The following is a 17663-nucleotide window of genomic DNA, read 5'->3' as shown; positions in this document are numbered from 1 at the left end:
CAGGGGCGTGGCGGGGGCGGGACCGCTCTGTGGTCAAGGGGGAGGGGTGGCTAAACAGATGGCTTCCAGCTGACCGCGACCGCACACAGGCAACCAGCCAACCGGCCAAGTGGCCAAAACGGCCTGCTGACCAGTGGGGATGCATTTTGTGGACTGCAATCGCCTGCTCCAAATGATAAAGGGCCACGAATGCCACTCCACCCAGTGATCAGCTCCACATCAAACCCCATTAAGAGGGGGAAAAAAAGGGGGTTAATGACAATATTACCGCCAGGTGAACGCCTTGTGAATTTATTAAATAATGAAACGAACAGGCAAGCAAATGCCATTTATTCGCCCATAAAGCAAGTCATTAAAATAAAGTACTATGGAGGGTAACTGAGCTTCTATAGAAGCCATGCTTGAATACCCTGTAAATAACCAAAATTGGGAATAAAAAAGTAGAAGTTCAACTTTTTAAAAACAAACTATATATATTTTCAGAGTATGCCCCACGAATAACTTATGATAATATGGTATTTTATTGGATTTGTCAAAGTACAAGAGCTCTAGAATTCCGCCTACATATTTTATGTTTGATAGTTTTACAAAATATTAAAAAACAATAACGACGTTTTGGAAAACTCGATTTGTTTATAGTCAATCTTAGTTCTATCAAATATGTAAAAATGAAAAATGTATTAAAACATTGATTAAGTAATTTGTATAAACATTGTATTTAGACCTTGCATGTTTGATCGAATCACCTTGAAATATATTTTACGATATAATACCCTTTTTCTTAAGGAACATCTCTCATCAACCTAATGACCAACTGATGGTACCCTCCAACAAACAATGCACTTAGTTCCGCTGCCACAGAGATGACCAAAAAATGCTAAAAAGCTATACCAAATGTGCAATGAAAAAGTTAGTAAAACGTTGCACCAAAAAAAAAAAAAAATGGAACCGAAAAAATGCAGCAGAGTAGAGGAGAAGGAACGAGTGAAGGAGATAAAGAATAATGACCACTTTGCCATCTCGTGGCAAATAACCATTCATCAAATTGTCCAAATTACAGACATTTCACAATGACGCACCCCCCGCTCCTCGAGCGATTTGGACTTTTGCAATGCCGACAGAGCGACGACGACGACGATGACGATGACTGCAATTCGTTTACACCAATTTTATGGTAACAAGCTTCTCTCCAGCTCGGACTCGCCCCTTTCCCCCTTTCCGTTTCCCCTATCCCCCATCCAATTCCCTGCAACTGGACATGCCCCATGGCAGCTGCTGGCAAATGAGTTGAGCTCGAGTCGAGTTCGGGTTGAGTTTGGCGGGCCTTGGATTGGGGTTTATTTGTATACCCTGCAGAGGGTTACACAGATTCAGACTGAAGTTTGGGAGACAGTCACGATGTGTGACTGACAAACGAGGACTTATAATTTTATTGCAACTAAAGGCTGTTGTAAAATAAGATATTGTAACATTTATTAAAAAAAAAGAAGTATAATCATTATCTTTCAAGATGTTGGCCATAAAATAATATTGGCTAAACAATTAATAATTTTAAGCAGGATGGAACTTAATAGAATAAAATTAGAATGTTCGTCCATAGCCACAAAACACTTAATTAATAATACAGAGCTCGACAAAAAACCATTCAGTAAACATAAATTACCTTCTACAAAAATGATTGATTTTGTTTTACACTGTGGCTTTAGTTTTTGCATCTTTTTATTTTAGTTTACATTGGGTGCACAAGAAAAAATTAATTTAAAAGGGTATTCTTATCCGCGCTTCACAATGATAGCCTTCCTGTTTTATTATTTTCTTCCGGATTGGTTAAATTGCCGGCTGCATTTTGGGGTTAATCGCAGATTGGCGAGATTGAGGGATCGCGGGTTGGAGGAGCTGACATGTGTCACGCCTAAAACTATGCAACAGCTGCCGCAGCGGGCACTCCTGTACTCTGGTACTCCCGGTTTCTGCACCGGCGACATGCATTCAATTTCATGGCTGACCGCTGACAACAACTGCAATTTGGGGACATTAAGTTTTGACATTGAATAATCACCGCCAAAGGCGTTGACGACACACTCGTCCTCTGCCGCCGCCGCTCACACCTCGGTGCTCATTCATAAAATCGCGTACATCGCCATCGCTTCGCCTCGGCCTATAATAAATTCAGCTCACTCATCAGGCAGTCTCTGCATGTGAAATTTTCATAGGGGAGCGTCATCAGTGGGCTTGATTGAGAAGGTGGCCCTGGGGGCAGGGGCATGGGGCAGGGGCTCAAAGGGGGCGGGGTTTCAGCCCGATTCAGTTCAGCTGGGCTCGAAGCCTGGGACCGGCTTTTATTTTGATTTATTTGCCACAGACACGACAGTTAATTTGATATTTTGATTAACTGCAGGCTGGACTGGTTTTTGTGTGAGGGGGTAAACTCATGCTCAAGGTAATGGATCAAGGGGGGCTGGCAAGGGGTGGGGGGGTGAGGCCGGGGGCAAGGGTCAAGCGTCAGCTGCTTGGCCCCCAGCTAATCCCTTACATAAGCTCTCACTTTCACGACCACGCAATCCACCCGCCCCCTTCACGATTCACCGCCCCTTTCATCGCTTCCACATAATTTTATAATTTTTATTCACTTTGCGAATATGTGAAAATAATTGCAGTGCAGTTAATTTATTATGTCGCTGCCAAGACATGAAGTGGTGCGAGAAGTGTAAGCCCCTCGCACCAAATAAAACCGATTTGCACAGTGGAATCAAACATCAGAATTAATAATCAAAAATTAAAATGTACAATTAAATACTTAAGAATATGAACAAAATAAAATGAGATATTTTCCTGGTTATTTAGCTAGTTTAGAAATTTCCTAGAATCTAACGTTTCTTATTCCTTTTTATAATTCAACCTTGAAGTTAATATTTGCTTATGCTGATAAGGCACAAATTCTGCTATATCCGGACATTCAGAATATATGCCAAGATCAAATTATTAGTGATTGCATCTGTAAATAGTGTCTTTTGGCATTGATGATTAACAACAACTTGTTAAAGGGATTCATAAAAACTCCAAGAGTCGATTGCTTAATTTAAATTTCGACATTTCTTTCTGTTCGTGGTCCCACTGTACAGTGAGCCGTCGACATCGTCTGCCGCCAGGGCACACAACTGTTTATTGTGAAAATTGATTTATTATCGCGATGGCCGAGTTTCTTTTTCCCTTCGTTGCAGGCCTCCCCGACGGCACACACATGCCCCGCACCACTGCATCACTGCACCACTGCCCCACCGCCTGTCATGTAGCATGCACCACCATCAGCGTCATCAGCAATTGTTGTTGCTGCTGCATATTTGCATCGATTAAAATAAGAATTTTACATGCGATTCGTGTTGTCGTCGCCCGGCTTTGTCTGCCGAACTCAGGGCCAAGGAGTGAGCCCCTCCTTTCGGGCTTAATAAATTTATAAATACAGCACCAAAAGGGGTGGTTCAGTGGTGCAGCGAGGGGTGGGGAAACTGCTTAAAAATGCATGCATGCATGAATTTTAACGAATTGCTGATGAAAATGTCGCATCATAAATTATTTCATATTTAGGGCTACGCCGCCATCGAAATGCAGGCGATATGGTCGTCGTGGGCCGAAGGGCTCGGGAGGATGGATGTATCCGCGATCCGCGTGAGATAAATTGCACTGGCTCCGGATCCGGGTGCTTTTCGGTTGCTCCTTCTCCTTGGCCGCCGCTGTGTGCATGCATAAATTAAATTTATATTTTACTTTCGAGTTATGCGTCTGGGTAATTATTTTATCTTTCGGCCCCCCCGAACACACACAATGCAGTGCGAGTACAGCGGTCCCAACACAGGAACATTGGCTACGTGGCCATGCATGGCATTCAAAGGTTAATTGGCATTTTCGGTGTGGTGTATTATTTTATTTCGGCCTTAATTGCCAGTGAGTGGCGCATGCACATGCACCACAAGTGACCCCAACCACCTGGAGTTGACGTTGCACCACCGTAAAGGGCGTGACAGCGACGCAGAGGTGGTGCCATTCGCTCCAGGAGAGTGGGCTCGAAATTGTCAGTTGAGGGCTGATTGATTGATTGATTGACTGATTGGAGGGGAAAGTTGTTTGGTCGGCGGCAACATTCAGTTGAGATGTTTCAGGGTGGAAGTATTGCTCGTGATCGGCTTTCTGGTAAACTAGTCTGACAACCCTTTGAAAAAACAACAAAGGATCAACTTTTATTCGATTCGATTGAAAACCATTGCCGTCCAAATTTACTTTTATTTTTTCGATAAGCTTTTGGGACTTAAAGCAACCAAAACCAATTTTTAAAACAGTGTAATAACATCTTTTAAATGAAACTATGGAATAAATGTCACATTCTAGATGTTTTTATTTTATTCCTAATTTGTATTTGTTTTTTAAAATAAATATACAGTACACAACAGATATTTGTAATAAACAGTCATGCCATAAACATGCAAAAGACCTTACAAAATATCAAAAAATCAATAATTTAATCAACAAGTAAAAATTTGAAAGAGGGTTGTATAAATCAAGACTAAAAGTATGTAAAATTTATTATTGTCCCCATAAGCTATAGGCTGTTCCAAGTATTCATGCTCTGGTACCCAAAGACCTTTTTATAAATTTGTAAATGGCAAATCATAACTCAGACCTTCCCAGTTGGGTTTCCACCATCCTGATGCAGCCTAATGATTCATCCATCAATCCCTTCTAAGATTACTTTTTACAAGTTGCATGTCAACAGGCAATTTCTTACGTTGCATTCCCTTAACTGCAAAATATGTTTTACTATGGACCCCTAAGTCCCCTTCTTGCGGCCATTTCCGAACAGCTCATTCCCCGTAAGATCCATAAACAACAGACACTCAGTCACGAGTGCAACTTGTCTTGCATGATGGCCGTGACCAAAGGCGGCAGATGGGTTAAGAGGGGCGATATGATGGCAGGCGTCAACTCCGGCGCGCCAGAATTGGCATTAATGAGCAGACAAAGAGCTCAAACAACCGAACAGCGAACAGCAAACAGCGAGTGGCGAACGCCAAACACCATAATGAAGTCAAAGCAACAGGCCACTTAGCCGCTCAGCGAAGGAGATTGAGGGGCCAACCGGGCGAGTGCGGAAAATGCGTCGATCAAATTAACAATTTAATTTCTAAGAAAACTAATTAAAAATCACGCAGCGCTTCGAGCTTCGAGGACTCGAGACGAGACGAATCGAGTTGAGTTAAGTTGAGTTGTGTGAGAGGAGCGCAGCGAAGTGGAGCTGTCTAAGCAAAAGACCTGCCACTCCGCCCCCGCCGACCCCGTCGACCCCTCTCGGCCCCACCGTCCATGTCTGGCCATGAGTGGCTGCAACATGCGTCAAGCATTCGCAATTAGCGGAGCTGCAGTCTCTGTCAGTTGGGGCCATTAAAAGCAGGCAAACATGCCCCGGCAGCCAGCGTTCTCCCTGGCCGATGCACACACTTGATTTTCCAATCAGAACACCCCCCTCGCCACCCCAATCCCGATGCAATCTGCGGCCAGCGTCTCCTCAAGTTGGCCAGTCAGCAACGTCAGCAACATTTGTGGCAACGTCTTTTGCAGCAACAATGCGGGAATTATTAAACGAATTGGGAGTACTCTACCAACAAATTGAGGGCTGAAAAGAAAACGTTTTGTAGAATTCAATAACATTTCAACATAAGTAAAAAGCTGAGATCAATTTAAAAATCATAAAAACAGAAATTGAAATGGGAAATAGAAATTATACTGCAAGCAAATAGAAAAATAAAATAATATTACGTATACGACAAGGTGTTATATCCTCATATGTAAACGCAAAAATTCTATATGAAAGAAATAAATAAAAAAATAAATACAACAATACGAACAAAATATGAACTTCGATTTTTAGTCCAATATTCAATTCTTTCTTGTTTGTAGAAATCGTTTGTAAAGAGAAAATATCTAAGAATAATATTAAGGTAGGGAATTATAATTGAATAAATTGTTTAATAAAACAAAACTTATAATCCTGTAAAAGATATGTATAAATGGCAATTATAAGTTCTTCATAAATAAAAAATTCAATTAACATTTCATCAAATTTATGTTGGTTTCAACTCCAATTTCAGAGAACGTTAACGTAGCTGTATAGACCAAACAGATCTCGTTTCAAGGACTAACTCGAAACCCTTTCGCTGGGCCCCAGCAAATCCCCAGCAAATTGGAGCAGCATTGCACCACATCGTGCAGTAATAACTGGCTCGCTGTGGTTAGTGCAGCAACATCAAACGTGCCACATAGCCGCACAACTTGCAGCTTGCAATTGCTGTCTGCCAGCGGCTGATGGATGGATTGCCCGTTTGACTGGCTCCGTTTCCCTATTCCACCGAGAACCCCGCAAAAAGCAACTTAACTCGACTCTACTCCTGACTTGACTTGACTTCACTTGGCTCGCCTTTCCGAGATGCCACACATGCTAAACTATCTGCCCTGCCCGCCCTTGCCACCGTGCCACGCCCCTTGTTTGTTCGCGCTCGTGTGCGCCTTGTCAAGAAGCAGAGGAAGAAGCAGAAAAGGGGGCGGTGGGGCAAAAGGGGCGGGGGATCGTTGTTGTACGTCGTCAACGTTGACTGCTAATAGACGCTCACGCTCACGACTTTATGCCACACATCACTCAAGCGAATGGTGGACCAAGGGGATGTGGGTACGAATACTGTTGCTGATGTTGCATATAATTAATTTATTATGTTGTTGCCGCTTGCAGCCTTTGGCCATATTTTGCGACGCTGCCATCATCGTCATCAAATCCCGCCACCCCGCAATCCTTGATTCCGTGTTATGACGCATTTATGGCTGCATTTATAATGTTTGCCTTGGCAGGCAAATTCCCGGCTCGTCATGTTATTAGTTGTGCATTTGAAAACCGCAGCAGGAAATTGACTCGAGTCCAAGTTGGGCGAATTTCACCTCCGAAGATTTAAATGGGCAATTTGTACGCATTAGATAAGTACAAGGATTTGCAACAGATGGAGGAGCCAAGTGACAATGGGAACATGTTTGAAAAAACACTATAAATAAGAGACTTAGACCGAAGATTATATTTAATTAATATGTTCTTAAATTATAATTATGGAAGAGGGCTTAAAAATAAATTCGTTAGAAATGTGCATTTAAAAGTACAAAAACTAATTAATTAATTACTAATCAAACATTTTGGCTAAAACCCATGATTTTTCCACTTAATGATTTTCCCTTTAGACACTTCATTGACTTCGGTACATTGAGTTCCCCGAAGTCGCGCTTAACTGACACGAGAGCAAAGGTTGCACATTATTAGTGTTGATTTGTGCACTTTGTTTGGTAGACCCCCCAACCTCCCCCCACTCTGTTCAAGCGATGCCAAAGGCGAGCTGTCGACGCCTTCGGTGCCAGCAAGTTGCAACTGCAGTTTCAATCAATCAAACGCGAGGCGAAACGGATGTGGACATGCCACTTCACACACGCCACGAAAGCGCCCGAGGTTGTGTTGGCCAAAGGTGTCAACAAAGGTGTGCCACTGCAACAGCTCCAGCAAAAACAACAGCAACAGCAGCAACAACAACATCAACAAATACATTAACCACAACAAGAACATCAGCCACGACTGTTTGTGCAACTCCAAGTGCGGAATGAACGAACGGATATGTGGCAAAGTTTCCTGAATGGCATTCTGCTGGTGAAAGGCAATTTAATTGAGGGACTTCACGCCCGACGCGGCCTGCTCTGTTTTCATTTCGTTATTAAGCTGAAAATCGGTCCAGTGAACGGGGCGAAAATGTTTGCACACCCAATTTATCATTTCATTTACAGCGCGAAACGCACAAAAATGCAACCGCATTTGGACAACATTAATCATACGACATGTTGACAGCTGTCAGCGCGCCGTTCGTTGATTTTGTTGCCACTGCGTTATTGCTGTTGCCTTAGCTGGGCAACTGCAAATTGCTGAGCACGTTGGCCGATGAACATTTTAATTCAGTTCCAAAGGGAACGCGATGAGTTGAGCTTTACAGGCATCAAATCGAAATCCTGCAAACTGATAGGACTCTCTTAATAAGGTTAATTATCCTTACTTTTCCATCAACCTGTTATGCACAGGTTACAGAATTAAATCAAAATTAAAAATGTATTTTATTTTCTCTTTAAAAGTTCTGTTAAACTTTATTCAGAATTGAATTGAATTTATAATCATTTTGAAAATATGAATATTGCACTGTGACCCAGATTTCTTGAAATATTTTTTTATATTTATAAGAAAAGCAATGTTGAAGTCTTTAAAGAAAATGAGAAAGTCATTTATATTTGAGAGAATAAGGAGAATAACCTTCCAAGATACCTAGCTTGAAAAGACAATGATAAAATGTATATTAGTTAATGTCCTAACACAAAAATAATCGAAATTATATAATTTCCCACTTTTCCCATTTTTTGCGAGCATAATCTGAGAGCTCTTTCATCCCCGTCCCAGTGGGATCGTAATAAATCTTTCTCGCACACTACTCCAAATGAACAATGAAGAATAATGAGGCCTGTGCCAAAAAGAAAGGAAATTCTGACTTGTCCACAGGAACTGAACCGAGTGAAGGAGAGATTGAGCGAGTGGCAAAGTACATAATAAGCTCATTAATCATGGGACACACAAAACCGGAAGGAAAGTGCGACTGCGGAGAGCAATCATCATCCATATGGAGTGACTGTGTGTCACTCAGTTCTCAGCTCCAATCGTGCGAAATGTGGGCACAAACACATTTCGTCCGGAGGGGGCGTGTCGTATCTTGCAACAGTTTGATCATTAATTAGCTGGCATTTAATGTTAGATGGCCCCTGTGCCCGTGCAACATCATTAATCTCGCTTGAGAGCGAACAAATTGATGCCCCTGGTTGCCTGACCGGCCTGTCTTGGCCTGGAACAAATCTAATATACTTCTTTTTTCCGGCATTTCCGTCTGGGGCATTTGTTATTTTGAATTGTTGTAGAATTTTTCACAATTTTCACATTTTTCAACATCCGCCATGGCGCGGCAACAATGGCCGAAGGACGAGAACCAAACATCATCATCATCAGAAGTCGGGGCAGCATCGTCATGGTCTTCATCTCATTGTCGGTTCCATAATTCGAATCATTTATAACTGGGGAAAGATGTAGTTTTGGGTAACGCACTTTCTGTACTTTAGAGATTACTAATATTTATTAAAGACCTTTCTTAAGTAGCTTTAAATTATAAATAAACAACGTACAATGGCTTTCCTTTGTTTATTTTTTTTTGGAATAATTTCTGGAGAGTATGGTATTATCAGAAATTAAAAGGCGTTGTATATTATTATACATTAACAGATTACACAAATATATTAATAATTAATACAGAGTTCTATAAGAGTTGATATTTAAATAATATGTTATTTATTTTAATCGAATGTAGACTAATAAAAGTCTATAAAATTGTAATTAAAGTTTAAAATCCTCTATGAAGGGTATCAACTCGCTGCGATCTTAAATACTTAGTTAAGTGAATGGCGGGTCGGTCATTGGTCCGGGGCAGTGATGGCTACCGTCGTAATCTCGGATCCGAGACGTCCGACAGACGCCCATCCAGCTGTCCAGCTGTCCACCTTCCGTCCGTCTGCATTGTCCACCGAGATTTTTTGATTGATGGCGCGAGTGGCGCACGTTGCAGTGCTCTTAAAATTTTTATAAATTATAATTTTTCCATCGACTGGCAAACATATTTTTCATGTCATGTCATTCCCCCGCCTGTCCTGCACACCGATTGATTGATGAAAATGCGAGGCGTGTACGAAATAAAGGAAAGAAATATAATAATAATGATATATCTATGCAAATTACGGCACACAAATTATTAGTTTCGTGTTCTGCGAGGATGACGACGACATCGGCTCTCGAGTCAGCCAGCGGAATTTCATATTAATTTGCTAGCCATTAATCATCCGCTGAGGGGGTGTCGCCGCCGTTGTTTGATTTCTGTTGGGTTGGTGTCAGAGGTGGCAATTCGTTGCTGGGGTGTGCTCAAATTTAAGTGAATACATGCTGCATAATTTAAATAATTGAAACAATGGAAGGGAAAAACGCCCAATTCGTTTTAACGAAACACAGCAACTGAAGTTGCTTTAAAATACCCAAACAATGGTAATTCAATTTGAATTTGTTTGTAATTTGTTTGCTTAAGATACAATAGGGTACTTAAACATAAAAACCATTAAAAACTCTTATTGATTATAGGAGTACCAAATTACCTAATACCTAAGAAAAAATCACCTTCTCTTTAGAGGCGAAAACGTAACTAATCTGAATTATTTAAATCTAATCCACAGTATCGCTTGAAGCGTTGTCGCGAATTAAGTGCATTGCTTTCTGTGGCATTTCTCCGAGTTAATCTTTGTGCATTTCCACAACTTCATTCTGTGGCCTTTTCTGGGCTGGCCAGAAAATGGAATTTCCGACAAACTGTGCCCCGATATAGTTGGAAAACAAAAACAAAGCTATGCTGCACTTCATCCCGGCATATTCTCGACTCGACACTGTTTGACTCCGGCTCTGCGGCTAAAGGGCAATAAAAACTATTTACAGTTCAATTTGCTATAATATTTGCAGCTGAAAACCGCAAACGACAAATATGCACCACCAAACCAAAGCGACACCAAACCAACAACCACAGACAAAACGACCTTTCCCTTCATTTTCCCACTAGGAAAAGCCTTCCGCTTGCGAGATACGCAAATAGCTTAAACTTTTTATGCACAGTAGCTGGTCATGATGAGGGTATATTGAGCTTTATACAAGTTATTATTGTGGAAACCAAGAGGATGAACAGGTAATTCTGGGGAAAATGACCTGATTAATATTCTTTATTCATATAAAAACTATAAAGTGAGAAGAATATTTAGTAATAAGTATTGGGCATCAACTATAATGAGTCCATTTTTAAGTTTTTGAACTTAAGTGAGATATACATACGTACTAAAGAAATATACTTTTAAAATACTAATATCCAGTATGTTTCTTAGTATTAGAAAGCGAAGTATATGTCCCTTTAGAGGGTATCTTACCTTCGAATCTCCCAACCAAAGGATTCCAACGTGTTTAGCATGCGCTGGCGCATTCAAAGTGGAATCAAAGTTTATGCACATGAGGACATTCAGATGGGCAGGGAATGTTCGTTTGCGTATCTGAAAATCTACAGACAATAATCCAGTGTTGAATAGTGCGGGAGCACTGAAAGGGTTAGGTTGCTTTCGTGTTGCCATTCCGGCCACTCGACACTTTCCATGGCAAAAGTTATGCAACCAATTTACATACAAAAACAACTCAATAAACGTGCGAAATGCTAACGATTTGTAAAAGTTGGAATCCCCCCAACTCGCACACATGAGTGTATTACGTCCTGTTATTGGTTTTTGTAGCCATTCCACAAGGGCAGGCCCAAAGGATGGGGATGGGTATGTGGATGTGGATGCCACCGCCACTGCCCTGGCAATTTAGCAAAGTATTTCCTCGTCGCTCTAAAAAGTTGCCCACTTTTTGTTACACCAACATGAGACGCATACCCGGGCTCGTCGTCGTCGTCGTCTCGTAAACTGTGGGCTTATTTTCATGCCCGGAGCCATGAAAACGGAAATTGTGCATGAAAGCTGACTGCTAACCATGCCCCAAAGCCATGCCCCGGATTGCGGGGGCAGCGGAGCACCCACTTACACGAACCTAACTCGATTATTATAATATTCAACTATATAATCCAATAGGAAAGTTTGCTAATAAGCTGCTAGTTGAGTGCCAGTTAACATTGCCAGTTCACCCGGGATTTCAGGAGGACGCAAGGATGGCTGGATGGGAATGTGGTTCGGTTTTATTGTTGCGTATGGGGAATGGGGGTGTAGAGGGGGTCGAAAGTCTCGAGTCAATTTCAATTTGGCCCGCAGAGCGATAATTGCAAATGTAAGGGAATTGAACGTTTGATTCGCTCTTATTGAGATGATTCGGGTAATCACATCAGCTTAGTTGATTGAATGGCAGGTCAGCTAAGGAATTATATTGCGCAACATTTCAGTTGAAGGAAGAAATTAGTAAATCAAGTAGGACAGTAAGTTTGACAGAAATTTCAGAAAATACAAATTCAAAAGTCACAATAAGAAATAAATAAAAATATCCTGACAACACAATTCATTTTAAAATAAAGATTTATATAGCGAAAATGTCCGGACTGTCCCGTCGAATTATCAAGGAGACGCAACGCCTTCTGGAGGATCCAGTTCCAGGGATAAGTGCCATCCCGGATGAGAATAATGCCCGTTACTTCCGTGTTCTTGTGAGTGGCCCAAGAGACTCGCCCTTTGAGGGCGGAGTTTTCCGACTGGAATTGTTCCTGCCCGAAGACTATCCCATGAAGGCGCCAAATGTTCGGTTCTTGACGAAGATCTATCATCCCAATATCGATCGCTTGGGTCGCATTTGCTTGGATGTGCTGAAGGACAAATGGAGTCCGGCGCTTCAGATCCGCACCATACTGCTTTCGATCCAGGCCCTGTTGAGTGCTCCAAATCCAGACGATCCACTGGCCAACGATGTGGCCGAGTTGTGGAAGGAAGATGAGGTGGCGGCTATTCAAAATGCTCGGGACTGGACCCTAAAGTATGCCAACTGAAGATGATTTCCTAGAAAAGGAAATAAACCAAATAAAATACATTTGAAAAAATAAATTATACAACATTTGTTTTTTATTTACAATTTTAGAATTGAATTTATTATTTTTCTGCGTGCCTTAGAGTCTAATTTTGTAATTAGACTGGCTGGCTGTCGTCTTAACTGAATTAAGCTTTGAAACGCGGCATTACCTAATTTGTGTCAGAGAGTAATTGTCGCCCCCGCGGCGGGATGTCTAATTGCAACTAATCACACACGGATACAACCATGTTCGGCCACAAGTGCCGCAGCAACAAATAAGGCATCGCGGCGACTTTCACTAAACACGAGCGACGTGGCATGAAAAATGACTCCGGTCCAGTGTGCCCCATACAAAAGCGACTGCTAACGGTATTTAATGACACATGAAGTCGTCAATCACTCGTAAATCTCGACATGTCGCCGTACCCAAAGTCTCTTCACTTCACCGGACTTCTCCCGCACCTCGAGAACCCAGGCAAACTCAAACTCGAACCGAAACTCAAACTGAAACTCAAACCCAACCCAACCAAAACAAAACAAAACCCAAGCGAGTCAAAAGCGAAACGAAAAACGCTCCCGGTAGCAACACAATTTGACAGCTGCCTGACAGTTTAAATTAATTGATTTATATGGGGTGCCTGGAACGGAAAGTGGACTCTGCTGGGAGGTTAGGGAGTGGCGCTTTCGCTTAATCGCCCCCGAACAAAGAAAGCTGAAAGTGGCTTGTACCGACTGCGAAATACCCTTTAGTCAAAGGATAACCTAACGCACAAGAAAACTATACCTTTTGATTTACTAAATTAATAATAGTATTTTCTTTTATAGCTACACACCCAAAAACAAAACAAACTCCTAACATTTAGGAAATATTACCTTTAAAATGAATGCTCAGTCCACATATTTTAGGAAAAAATAATTTTTTTTTACTACCTCTACTAATTAAATTGGCTCATTGTTTACGTCAAATTTTCTAAGTCTAACGCCATTTTGAATTTTTTTGAAGAAATAGGTTTTAATACAACAAATTTAATGAGCATCAAATAGAGCTGCTTAGGCCATCTAACGATTCGTGCATACCCCCAATCATTATAATACCTGGCATTTAAATATATTGATATGGGCTTTCAATTAACTGAATGGCATCGTATTTTCCAATCATTTGGGAGCCTAGACCCGCATTTGAGGCGCTACCTTGGGGTTATATCTGTGTTTGCCGTCGTGTCAAATGTGGCCCAAGTACTTGCCACTTTTGAACAGACCCGTCGAGACACCTGCCACACTCTAAGCTCAATTTATCAGAGGAGCTGCGATCTAGCGGTGTCTGATTTATAGACAGTGTAATAACATTATCGATTTGCTTAATTATATGATGAATAGTGTGCGCCCTGGCGGGGCATTCGACGATTATCTCGAGGGTTACTCAAACTCAAGTGTCTGGCGCATAAATCAAGAGCGCTGGAGCTGTCACGCGAATTGACCCGGCCACGGACGCAGTCGCGCCACTTGACTGATGATGTCTTGGCCCCGATGCGATCGGGCCATCGATCTGGTGTGGGATGGGGATCTCTGGCTTTGCATTTCACTTTCCGACTTTGTCGCCGCCACTTACAGATGCGTCAAAACTAACAAGATGGATGGCATGGAACCGCCAAAAGGCGTCGATCGGCGATCACCGATCACCGATCAAGTGATTGTTGATGTCTACGTCGGAACTCGAAATCTCTGGGGTAACCACAGGGGTAACCTCGTGGCGTCTTTGATTCGGAGTCTTTTGTAATGTCTCGACAGCGCTTGATGGATGCCTTGATGAGCTATGGCCAAATGAAAAGGAAAGCCGATATAAATTATGAGTGGTATTTATATAAGGAAATAAGGTAGGGGCCAATTTTAAAAATAAATCTTTAAAATAGTTAAAGTCTTGGAAACTGCAATTTTCGGCACTTTGATTTTACTAATTGTTAAATGCATGAATGCATGTTTAATGTATGTCAGAAATTATAAAATAATTCTCTAAAATACTTGACGGTTGCAACTAAAGAAAATATTAACTAAAATTTACACGCTTCCATTATTCCAATTGTTAAGAATATATATATAATTAAAAATGCTATTACCAGTTATGTATCATTTGTAATGGCAACAGTATTGTGATTATGTTTTATTTCATATTGCAAATAATAATTAATTAAATGGTCAACTCTCGTTCAGTTTTTAAAAATCTACTAATAATGTTTTTATTACTAAATCAAATGAACGGATTGTGTGATTATTATATTGACTATTTTCCTTTAATATTCAAAATTCTGTGCACTATGCTTATAACATAAATCATAATCGGAAATGGATATTTTATATATATCCGATTCAGCTGATAGAAATAAAATAAAATGACAAAAGTACACTATCGATTTGCACAGAATGCTAACAAAACAAATCTCATTTTATTTGATTTTTATTGAAGGACGGATTATATTCGTCTCGCAAAGGACACCCACCTTCCCTTTACTTATCTGAGCATCCACTTCTGTTACAACTTCATTTGAGCAAATCTCTATAATCCCATCTGATTCCGCTGGCACAAAACAAACTTTGCTGGTCCCTCAGACGGCAAATAACTCTTTTTCGTAGCCAGGGCAAACAATCCTTGGGCCGTCGTCGTCTCGTCCCCGTTAATCCCGCTCGTAAGCATTTTGTCACATTTCAAAATCATTTATCAAGAGCTTTCACAACAGCAACCCTCACGCCCCGTTCCGATCCGCATCCGAATATGAACCCCATTCACATCGCATCTCTGTCACTGCACTGACAGTTGTGCACATTAATTTTTCAACACAGACTTTGGGAAATTTGTTCGGGCCACAAATTTCTCGATGCGATGCGATGCGATGCTCAATGGGAGACAACGAATAAAATACAAAATAAACATCTCTCTTTGTGTATTTGTGTATTTGTATCTTTGTATCTGTATCTGTATCTGTAGCCGTATCCCGCCCAGCTCTCTGCATCTTTTGCAGTTTCAGTTTTGTGTGTGCGCCGGGCTAAAGTAATTTTTCATATCATAAATTTTCAAGTCAGTTAATCCCACACGCGGCGTTCGTTGTCGGCTTCTTGCACTCTCTACGCCGGCTTTATTTATGCCTTCCGCCAGATTCTCCATCTCCATCTCCATCGCCGCCTGATGGCAGCTGTGACACTTTGACATTTCAGTGATAATTCATACTTTTGCATGTCATACTTAATTATGGCAACAGACTGTGTGGGTCTTTTATCATATTTAATTTCGGTCTCTTGCATTTCTTCTGTCAGGCACATCATTATTGCTCTCTTAGGCCGCCGCCTCCTAGGCATCGTCGGTTTTGAGCTCTGCGATCTGGGAAGACCCCAATCCAGACCCGGCTCAGTTCACTAATTACTCGACAGACATTTCCCAATCGTCTTCAAACTTAATTTATCACCTCCACTCGCCTGGCTTTGCCACGGATGATTAATACATTTCTCCTCTCATCCGGCAAAGTGACATAGAATATGTTTTGAAAAAGGGTTTTTGTCTTCGGCTGGGTTTTTCATATGCCAAACACATCAATCATCGCCATGGTTTCGAAAGGGGGACTGTCCCCGGGGCTAGTTCGCAGCGAAAATCAAATTTCCAGCAAAATCAGATTAGCGATTCCGAAATTAGTGACATGTCAACAGGCGAAGCAGGGGAGCATGAGGATTTGAGCCCGCAACCACAGGGAGAATCTGCAATCGTATTGGGTTTATTTCTCTAAATTCTAGGGACAGTTTCCAAAACCAAGTGGGCAATTTAAATTAACGCTTTTGAATGAAGAAAAGGAAAATCTTATGCTTCATCAACTGAATTAAATGTGTTGTCGTTAAAGTGTAAGACAATGCAATTCAAAAGTAGACATTGTTCTTAAAAAAATTATTAAATATTTTTTTGATCAAAACAATTCAGATTTAACTTATTAAACAGCATTTTAACATTAGGACCTTCAATCATAGTTGTTGTTTAATTTATACTTTTAACTTTTACTTAGTAAGTTTATTTAAATTGAACCTGTCCAAGAACTTAAAAAAATGTATAAATTTAGTTGTGGAAGGAATGTCGAATATTTTTTGAGTTAAGCAAACCTATTTAATTTCTTTTTTATGAAAAAGGAATATTTGTGTCTTAAAGGCATTCAATTAACATTACTATGGAAAAAGATGTATGCTATTTTTTTTTGTGTACTTAAAAGATCCCCTTTCCAAGGACCTGTAGGCAGTCCTTAAGTGAGGGTATTTTGACTTCGCTCAGCCCACTCAGCTTTTCGTCTTCGCTCGGTGTGGCTGCCATCTCGCTGAGTGATGTGCGGCCATCAATCTAAACTCATCATTTTGAAGGCGCGCTGTCAGCCATAATGACCGAGGCCAGGGCAAAAACTATATAGAAAAATGTCAGTCGAGTCTCACATGATGGAGCCAGGGGGCGGAGGAGGGGGCAGGGAAGGGGCTAACTGCTATGGGTCACACAATTCCGCACACAGAGTCGTCAATCATAATTTATAAATTGCTGTGCCAACTGATGTTTTGCGGGGGTGTGAGCGGGGCCGAATGAGGATGGAAATCCACATCTATTCGAGTTGTGTGTTTTCGCCTTTGTGCTCAGTTGTATTTTCTTGCGCTTGTGCCATATCCAACTAATTATTCAACGTCTCATTAAACAAATAAATGTGTCAGAGAAACATTTGTTTCCCATACATCACGGCCCAGAGCGATCGCTTTTAATGCAAGAGCGCGAAGGCCGCCAAATCACGTCATGTGAAAATGACAAATCAAATGAGATTAACACTTAATTTCATTCTGAAAGACGAAAACAGAAATAGAGTGAAATATTTCACCGCTCAGTGCGCATTCTTCGCCCGGCAGTACCTCCACCCAAGCGTTCTTGATA

The 17663-nt window shown here is 41.2% G+C and overlaps 1 protein-coding gene across 1 annotated transcript; it reads left to right on the top strand.

Annotated features, from left to right (window-relative positions):
* The first annotated feature begins 11885 nt into the window (after nt 1-11885).
* LOC108053726 (ubiquitin-conjugating enzyme E2 N) lies at nt 11886-12746 on the top strand. The gene has a single exon (XM_017136444.2). It carries the CDS (start codon nt 12258-12260, stop codon nt 12705-12707), a length of 450 nt encoding a protein of 149 aa, XP_016991933.1. The 5' UTR covers nt 11886-12257; the 3' UTR covers nt 12708-12746.
* The last annotated feature ends 4917 nt before the right edge of the window (nt 12747-17663 follow it).

The sequence above is a fragment of the Drosophila rhopaloa genome, unplaced genomic scaffold (assembly GCF_018152115.1).
Source record: "Drosophila rhopaloa isolate 14029-0021.01 unplaced genomic scaffold, ASM1815211v1 contig_2, whole genome shotgun sequence".
NCBI lineage: Eukaryota > Metazoa > Arthropoda > Insecta > Diptera > Drosophilidae > Drosophila > Drosophila rhopaloa.
This window is presented reverse-complemented; position numbering and strand designations above follow the sequence as displayed.

Coding starts and splice junctions, on each gene's coding strand:
- LOC108053726 (XM_017136444.2), top strand. CDS start 12,258: ATGTCCGGACTGTCCCGTCGAATTATCAAGGAGACGCAACGCCTTCTG.